This window comes from Amblyraja radiata, chromosome 3 (genome assembly GCF_010909765.2).
Source record: "Amblyraja radiata isolate CabotCenter1 chromosome 3, sAmbRad1.1.pri, whole genome shotgun sequence".
Taxonomy (NCBI): Eukaryota; Metazoa; Chordata; class Chondrichthyes; order Rajiformes; family Rajidae; genus Amblyraja; species Amblyraja radiata.
The window spans coordinates 112,214,851-112,224,648 of NC_045958.1; the positions used below are offsets into that span (position 1 = coordinate 112,214,851).

Sequence of the window (9,798 nt, forward strand, 5' to 3'; positions counted from 1 at the left end):
CCTGCCTGCTTTTGGCACATATCCCTCTAAACCTGCCTATCCACGTACCTGTCTAAACGGATGGAATGAATAACAGGGAATTAAATGGGATCACTCTGAACCAGCATAAACTGGAGAGGCCAAATTGTCATGAAAATATGAAGTACGACCCTTTCCTGCACATTGACACAAAGTGCTGGAATAACTCAGCGGGTCAGGCAGCATCTCTGGAGAAAAAGTCGAGACATCACCTATTCCTTTTCTCAGAGATGCTGCCTGACCCGCAGAGTTACTCCAGCATTTTGTGGCTGTCTTCAGTGTATACCAGCAGCTGCAGTTCCTTCTTACACATATTTCCATTATATCATCTTTTGGATCGGTCATTAATCGCCATTAATATGAAATTGCCTTTGCTTTTTTCTGAATACTCTAGTCTTTCCATTTTTATTTGTTCTTAGCTTGTGGTAGACTTGCGCCCACAATGGCCCCTGAGGCATTTTGGTTCTTCAGATTTGGCCATCTATGGCAGTTTGCACATAGTTATCCAGTGATCATACCTCTTGATGTTTTATTCCTATTTAGCTCCTAGTTCCTAATATTGTTTCCATTGGATATCCTACCCCGTTCCATGTGTTCCTGCACGGATCACAGCAACTGACATCTTTCTCTCTGACCTCTCATTCCTCAACTGCCAAAATATATCTAATGTCTGGTGAGGCTACACACCATTTCGAGCTCTTTCTCATGGTTTCAGAGATGCTCTCTGTCACCATTATTGTAGACACAGCCCAGACCATCAAACAAACCAACCTCCCTTCCATTGACTCCATTTACACTTCACGCTGCCTCGGCAAATGCCACCAACACAATCGAGGACGGGTCTCACCATGGCCTCTCCCTCTTTTCCCCTCTCCCATCAGGCAAGAGATACTAGTATGAGAATGCACAGATTCAGGGACAGTTTTTTCCCAGCTGTTCTTAGGCAATTGAACCATCCTATCAACAACTCTGGTAGATGCAGAGTCTCTTGCTCAGAGGAGGTGAATCGAGGACCAGAGGACATAGGTTTCAGGTGAAGGGGAAAAGTTTTAATAGGAATCTGAGGGGTAACTTTTTCACACAAAGGGTGGTGGGCGTATGGAACAAGCTGCCGAGGAGGCAGTTGAGGCAGGGACTATCCCAACGTTTAAGAAACAGTTAGACGGGTGCATGGATATGAAAGGTTTGGAGGGATATGGGCCAAACACAAGCAGGTGGGACTAATGTAACTGTTGGTCGCTGCGGGCAAGTTGGGCTGAAGTGCCTATTTCCATGTTGTATCACTCTATGGCTCTATAACTAGAGAGCGGCCCTGAACAACCATCTACCTCATTGAGGCCCTCGGACTATCTTGAATCGGACTTTACTGGATTTTATCTTGCACTAACCATTATTCCCTTTATCATATATCCATTCACTGTGGACAGCTTGATTGTAATCATGTATTGTCTTTCCGCTGACTGGTTAGCAAGCAACAAAAGCTTTTCACTATCTCGGTACACGTGACAATAAACTAAATTCCCCTCTTCAACTATAGATGAGGCTCTCACGGGGGTCTCCTCTACATCCCGTAGCTCCGCTCTCACTACCCATCCCCCCCACTCGTAACAAGGACAGAGTCCCCCTTGTCCTCACCTTCCACCCTACCAGCCGTCACATACAACAGATAATCCTCCGACATTTTCGCCACCTCCAATGCGATCCCACCACTGGCCACATCTTCCCATTTCCTCCCCTTTCGGCTTTCCGCAGAGACCGCCCTCTCCATAACTCCCTGGTCAATTCGTCCGTTCCCACCCAAACAACCCCCTCCCCTGGCACTTTCCCTTGCAACCGCAGGAAATGCTACACTTGTTGCTTTACCTCCCCCCTCGACTCCATCCAAGGACCCAAGCAGTCTTTCCAGGTGAGGCAGAGGTTCACCTGCACCTCCTCCAACCTCATCTATTGCATCCGCTGTTCTAGGTGTCAGCTGCTCTACATCGGTGAGACCAAGCGCAGGCTTTGCGATCGCTTCGCCCAACACCTCCGCTCAGTTCGCATTAACCAACCTGATCTCCCGGTAGCTCAGCACTTCAACTCCCCCTCCCATTCCGAATCCAACCTTTCTGTCATGGGCCTCCTCCATGGCCAGAGTGAGTCCCACTGCAAATTGGAGGAGCAGCACCTCATATTTCGCTTGGGTAGTTTACACCCCAGCAGTATGAACATTGACTTCTCCAATTTCAGGTCGTCCTTGCTTTCTCCCTCCTTCCCCTCACCTTCCCAGCTCTCCCACAGCCCACTGTCTCCGCCTCTTCCTTTCTTCTTCCCGCCCACCCCCCACCCCCACATCAGTCCGAACAAGGGTCTCGACCCGAAACGTCACCTATTCCTTCGCTCCATAGATGCTGCCTCACCCGCTGAGTTTCTCCAGCATTTTTGTCAAACTTCATGTAATGGTACGATTCACAGCAGGGATACTTTTAACTATCAATTATCCCTCAATTTTGAAAATTGCTACACTCTCAAGGAATTAAACAAAATAGAAATGTATGCAGAAAAGTATTATGAAGTAATTTGTTGTTTTTTTTAACCCTTTGTTGGCTTGGTCATTTATGAATTAGGTGATCTACTGGCCACTTTAATTTTGTCATCTATATCATTGTGTTATTATCGTAGATTAGATTAGATTAGATTATTTAATGACCACACAGTCAAGATGGTGGAATTCAGGTTCAGTACAGGATGTTACAAGGTAGGCTGATTCCCGTCAAACATAACATAAAACACAACATCATACAATATACAGTACATGCATGGGGAGGATATGTGCTGTTGTCATAGTGTGTTCAGAATTTGGATTGCGTGTGGGTAAGAACTGTTTTTAAATCGTGGTATTGATAAGATTGTGGTAGGCCTTCAAGCATCAGTCTAAATGTTGCCAACAGATGTTTCAGGTTCCATTCTATCTGATCTGCGTGACCTACCTGTTCATAACCTCTTCTCTTGCTCCTGCAGGTCCCGTTTCACTCAATGAAAATGAAACATCCAGTGTACAACTGAACAAATGGCAGTATTCTCTCTTTAATGTGTCCATCCATGCAGCGATCCGTTCTGGGGACTGGAAATTATTAACTGGATATCCTGGTATGTACAAAAAACATAAGCTCACATAAGTGAACCATAGGGACAACCAGCACGGAAACAGACACTTCGGCCCAACCTGTGCATGCCGACCAAGATGCCCCATCTAAGCTAGTCCCATTTCCCTGCGTTTGACCCTTCTCCCTCGAAACATTTCTTATCCGTGTACCAGTCCATGTATTAGCTTTTTTACTATTCTAGTATAGAAGGTGAGAGGTCATGTGGCAATTATATAAGACGTTGGTGAGGCCGAGTATTGTGTTCAGTTCTGGGCACCAAGTTATAGGAAAGATGTCAAGATGGAAAGGGTGCAGAGAAGATTTACGAGGATGTTGCCAGGACCTGAGCTGCAGGGAGAGATTGAGCAGGCTGGGACTCTATTCATTGCAGCACGGGACAATGAGGGGTGATCTTATAGAGGTATACAAAATCATGAGAGCAATAAATTGGGTAGATACACAGAGTCTCTTGCCCAGAGTAGCGGAATCGAGAACCAGAGGACATAGGTTTAAGTTGACGAGGGAAAGATTTAATAGGAACCTGAGGGATAACTTGTTCACACAAACAACAGTGTTGGGGGTACGGAACGAGCTGCCTGAGGAGATATTCAAGGCAAGTAGCATTGCAACGTTTAAGAAACATTTGGACAGGTACATGGATAGGGCAGGTTTAGAGGGATATGGGCCAAAAGCAGGCAGGTAATAATAATAATAATAATAAATTTTATTTTCGGGCGCCTTTCAAATCTCAAGGTCACCTTACAAAGATTAAACAGAAGAGAAAAAAAACATATAGTCGGAGAAAAATAAATAATAAGGACATCAGCAATACACAAATTAAAGATAGAAATAGCTTCAAAGACAAAAAATCAAAAAAAACACAATGTGAAGAGAGAGCAGCGGCAGCTAAAGCGCGCCAGCGTCCACTCTCTCTTCCGACAGCCATCTTGGACACAGACTAACAAAGTACCTTACACACAGGAAAATCATCCCCCCACAGTGGTTACCACTGTGGGGGAAGGCACAAAAGTCCAGTCCCCAACCCCAGTTCTCCCAGAAGTCAGGCCTATTAAGGTAGGACTAATGTAGATGGGGTATGCTGGTCAATGTGGGAAGTTGGGACGAAAGTCCTGTTTCCACACTCTATGACTCATTATGGTTACTACTTACTTACTGCATATTATGCCTCCTGGCATGTAGGGCAGCAACGAAGGTCCTCCACTCAGTAGTGTTGATTCCTTCAGTTACTGTTTCCGTAACATATTTGTTTTACGAGACAGGGTTGTTCGCCCTGCGCTCAACCTCCAACCTGGAGGACCAGTGGATCGCTCTTCGTCTCGCCTCTACCCTTTGACCTGTGCAGCATGGGAGACCCTAACAGGAGACGAATCTCCCGCTGGCATAGCTCTAGAGGTCACTGAGACACACACAAGCTCCCCGACCACGACAAGGTTGCAATCCAACTGGGAGATCAATATGGTTAGAGAACAGTGAAACTCTATAGTTAAAGAAACTAGCTACAATCTATTTTCTCTTCAAAAATCATCTAGCAGAAAAATGGGCAATTAGTTTTTAAATATACCCTTTAAGGAAGTTAACAAACAATAAACATATCCTCTCCATCCACAAGTCCAACCTCCGCAGTTTTGGGGACAGAGCCTTCTCCAGGGCAGCTCCCAGGCTCTGGAACTCCCTCCCCCAACTGATCCGCAATTCCGTGTCCCTCACCATCTTCCAGTCCCGCCTCAAGACCCATCTCTTCACCTCTGCCTATCCTTAGCCCCACGTCCCCCTCCCTTTTCATCTGTGCATTAATTGCCTCATATTGTGTTTTGAATTGAATTCTGTCTTTACTTTGTGTACTAGTCATGTCTCTACTATTTATTTCATTCCCCTTACATGTTTTTCCTCTACCTGCTAAATTTTTGTAAGGTGTCCATGAGACTCTTGAAAGGCGCCAATAAATAAAATTTATTATTATTATTATTAGAATAAATCTCTGGATAGCTACTACTGTTTAAATGAATGGCATGTAGTACTTTTGCTTTAGGGTAGGTGTATCCCAACTGTGCTTTGCTTAATATGGAGGCATTGAGATGCCCTGTTAAAGTGCCGCATGGATTAGAGGGTATTATTTATACGGCGAGGTTGAACAAACTTAGATTGCTTTCTCTGGAACATCGGAGGCTGAGGGGAAACCTGCTAAAAGTATATAAAATTATAAGAGGCATAGATTTGCAGAACCGTTTTCCCAGGATGGAAATGTCAAAGACTAGAGGGTATAGCTTTCAGGTGAGACAGGAAAGGTCTAAAGGAGATGTGTGGGGCAATTTTTATTTACAAAGGGTATGGGTGCCTGTAGTGTGCTGCCGGAGTTGGTGGTGGAAGCAGATACGACAGGGCAATACAAATGTTTTGGATAGGCACATGGATATGCAGGAAATGGAGGCATATGGATCACGTGGGGGTAGAGGATATTAGTACGTACTGGGCATTGTGTTCGACCTGGACATTGTGGGTGGAAGGGCCTGTTCTTGTGCTGTACTGTTCTTTGTCCTAAAGTGAGTGCTACATATGCATGTATCTGCATCTTCCCCCTTTAAATATGTGCTCTGGTTCAAATTTGGTTTAGAGATACGGCATAGAAACAGACCCTTCAGTCTACGGAGTTCAGTCAACCGACGATCACCTGTACACTAGCTCTATCCTGCATACTAGGGACAATTTACAGAAGTCATTTAACCTACACCCAGAGAAACCCCACAAGGTCATGGTGAATGTACAGACATCACCCTTGGTCAGGATCAAACCCGGGTCTCTGGTGCTATAAGGCAGCAACTCCACCGCTGCGCCACTGTGCTGCCCACTAGCATCAGTTCATTTATACTCAGTATTATTATTGTTATTTACAGTATTTAATATAATCCTTAGGCCCTTGAGACCATGACCAGTTTATAAGTCAATGCATTTTATCTTGAGGCTTTCAGAGTTGAGACAAAAATCTGCATTTGATTAGTGGAAATTCTGGGTCCAGTACACATTGCAACAAATTAGTTTACGCGGTCCTTAACATCTGGGTAACAGGTTTTCTTTTATCTGCTGCCCTTGTTTGCATAACGCATATCATCGATGCTTTGAATTGTCTTCTCACCGACAATGATTATTGGTGAATTGTGGTGGAATATATAAAAGTCTTGACAAATCTAATAGGAAATGCTCTATTTCCAACAGGCTGCAGTTACTGGTTCCCACCTCCGTCGTCATCAAAACAATCGCAGCCAGCGCCACCAGACTCGCCAAAGAAGAACCTTTGGCTTTTTAATATTGCAAATGATCCGGATGAGATAGTTGATCTTTCTGACCGTTACCCTGTCATTGTTGAGAAGCTGCTGTCTAGACTTCAGTACTATCAGGATGGTGCAGTGCCAATTGTTTACCCAGACGATGACCCAAAGTGTGATCCTGGCAAAGTTGGAGCGTGGGGACCATGGGCTTAGAAACCAAGTCACGCATTCGCGCAGCATGGCCCAACTTGCCGCAGAGTCATCCAGCGCAGAAACAGACCTTCGGCCCAATTCGTCCATACTGACCCAGATGCCCCAGCTAAGCTAGTCCCGCATTTGGCCCATATTTCTCTTAACCTTTCCTATCCATGGACCTGTGCAAGTTTCTTTTAAATGCTTTTATAGTATCTGCCTCAACTACCTCCTTAGGCAGCTCGTTCCATATCCCATCAACCGATGAGGGTGCCATCAAGGTTTTTAACCGAGCAGTCTGAAGAAGTGTCCCGACCCGAAACGTCACCTATCCATTTTCTCCAGAGACGCTGTCTCACCCGCTGGGTTACTCCAGCATTTTGTGTCTATCGTTATAACTGAGTTAGTTTCATTTGCTCACGTTTGGCCCATATCCCTCTCAATCTCTCCTATCCATATACCTACGTAAATGTCTTTTAAACGTTGTCTCTGTGCCCACCTCTACAACTTCCTCTGGCAGCTTATTCCATCTATATGCCACTCTGCATGAAAAAATTGCCCCACAGCTCTCTTTTAAATCTTTTCCTTCTTACCTTAAGTTCTATGCCTTCCAGTTCTGGTTATCTCTACGAGGGAAAAGGACTGTGACCATTCACTATATCCATGCCCTTCATGATTTTCGATACCTCTGCAAGGTCACCCCTCAACCGCCTGCACTCCATGGAAAATCGTCCCAGCCCATCCAGCATCTCATATTTCTAGCCCTCGAGTCCTGGTAATATCCTGATGAATTTTCTCTGCACCCTGTCCAAATCAATGGCATAAAGGATATAATGTATAATTAATCATTCTCATGTGCCACACAATAATAGATAGTGGTATTTGTACAGAAATGCTAGATTTTTATATCCTGATCTGAGAGTGACTTTTGATACTTGTCTCAACCCAGCCCTGTAGCTCCAAAGATAGACACAAAGTGCTGGAGTAACTCAGCAGGACAGGCAGCATCTTTGGAGAAAAAGGATGAATGACGTTTCGGGTCGGAGCCTTGCTTCAGACTGTGAAATAGACTGTAGATGGGATCTGACCCGAAACGTCACCCATCCTTTTTCTCCAGAGATGCTGTCTGACCCATACTCTAGCACTTTGTGTCATTCTTTGGTATAAGCCAGCATCAGCAGTTCCTTTCTACACATCTGAAACACCAAATATGTGTATCTTTGTATATATATATATTGTTTAGAATTAACATTTGATGCAATGGTATGATAGCAGTTTTTATGGTCAGAGTTGGGTCTAACATTGTAGATATAACAGCAAAATGCCACAAATACTGAGCATCTGGCAGCATCTGTGGAGAGAGAAACAGAGTTAACATTTCAGGTCAATCACCCTTCATCAATTGTGACCTGACGTCAACTCTGTTTTTCTCTCCACGGAAGCTGCCTGACCCGTGGAGTATTCTGAGCACTTTGTTTTTATTTCAGATTTCTAGCATCTGCTTTAGTTTACTTTAGTTTTAGAGATACGGAGTGGAACAGGCCCTTTGATCCACGAGCCCGTGCCGACCAGCGATCACCCCGTTCACTAGAACTATCTACAGGGACAATTTTACAATTTACTGAAGCCAATTAACCTACAAATCTGTACGTCGTTGGAGTGTGGGAGAAAACCGGAGCACCCGGAGAAAACCCGCGCAGTCACAGGGAGAAAGTACAAACTCCTTACAACCAGCATCCGTAGTCAGGATTGAACCCGGGTCTCTGGCGCTGTAGGGCAGCAACTCTACCGCTCTGCCACCGTGCTGCCACTCTGCTGTTGTTTTTGATTTGGAAATATTGCATATTCAGCAGGTCAGGCAGCATCTGGGGGGAGAGACTGAGTCAATGCATTGGGTTGCTGACTTCTCAGAAAGGTTAGATGAAATCTGAGGTAGAAACAAGGAACTGCAAATACTGGTTAATACACAAAAGGAAACAAAGTGCTAGAATAATTGAGGTCAGGCAGCATCTCTGGAAAACATGGAAAGGTGACATTTCGGGGCATGACCCTTCTTCAAACCGAGTCTGGAGTAGGGTCCTGTCCCAAAACATCACCAATCCAGTTTTCCCAGAGTTGCCAGAGTGAGCAACAGCGGAAATTGGAGGAACAGCACCTCATATTCCGTCTGGGGACCTTGCGTCCGGATGGCATTAACATTGAATTCTCCCAAGTTTGCTAGCCCTTGCTGTCTCCTCCCCTTCCTTAACCCTCTAGCTGTCTCCTCCCACCCTCCCATCCGCCCGCCCTCGGGCTCCTCCTCCTCCTCCCCTTTTCATTCCTTCTCCCCCCCCCCCCCCCCCCCCCCCCCCCACCCCCCATCAGTCTGAAGAAGGGTTTCGGCCCGAAACGTCGCCTATTTCCTTCGCTCCATAGATGCTGCTGCACCCGCTGAGTTTCCCCAGCAATTTTGTGTACCTTCCCAGAGTTGAAGCCTGACGTGCAGGAGTTACTCCTGCACTTTGTGTCCTTTTGTGCATGAAATCTGAAATGTTAACTGTTTCTACCTTCCTTGATTTTGCCTGATGTCAGTGTTTGCAGCATAATAAAATTTTCAATATTGATTTTGTGCTGTTTCAAATTGCCCTCACTGGGGACTCCGCAGTGCTTAAGTACTCTCTGGTTGTGCCTGTTGTTAAACTGTCCTAAATGCCAGTGGAAGAATACCAGTTAATAATGTTATCGCTGCCTTTGAGTCGTAGCACAGCTGAATTCTAAGGGAAGGGGGATACGGCAGGATACAGTTGAGCATTCAGCTGTGAGAGTGGTTGTTTGCGCTGCATTCAAACAGCTGACTCTCATTGTGAGAAGAAATACTGCCAGCTCGTGGATTCAGTGAACAATGGAGTTGTCTAATGCAACTGCCTGACTGTCTCAACAACTCAAGAATCTCACAGTTTTTCTCACAACTGTAAAACTTGCTCTAGATCCCAACAGAGCAGGGTATAATGATATTTTATTTGCTTGGAAAAGCTCTAGCTGGTCACTCGATTAGTTTTAGTTTGGTTTAGAGATGCAGCATGGAAACTGGCCTTTCGGCCTACCGGGTCACCCGCATACTGCCCACGCAGTCACAGGGAGAATGCACACATCGGTAGTCAGAATCAAACCTGGGTCTCTGATGCTGTAAGACAGTAGCT

General features: G+C 45.3%; 1 protein-coding gene across 1 annotated transcript in view; it reads left to right on the plus strand.

Moving 5' to 3' along the window:
• Window positions 1–8,145, plus strand: part of arsb (arylsulfatase B) — a 91,022-nt gene extending 82,877 nt beyond the window's left edge. The window contains exons 7-8 of the mRNA XM_033018600.1: window positions 3,019–3,147; window positions 6,375–8,145. Coding sequence (XP_032874491.1) covers window positions 3,019–3,147; window positions 6,375–6,640 — 395 coding nt within the window. The 3' untranslated portion in view covers window positions 6,641–8,145. The remainder of the gene's footprint in view (window positions 1–3,018; window positions 3,148–6,374) is intronic.
• The last annotated feature ends 1,653 nt before the right edge of the window (window positions 8,146–9,798 follow it).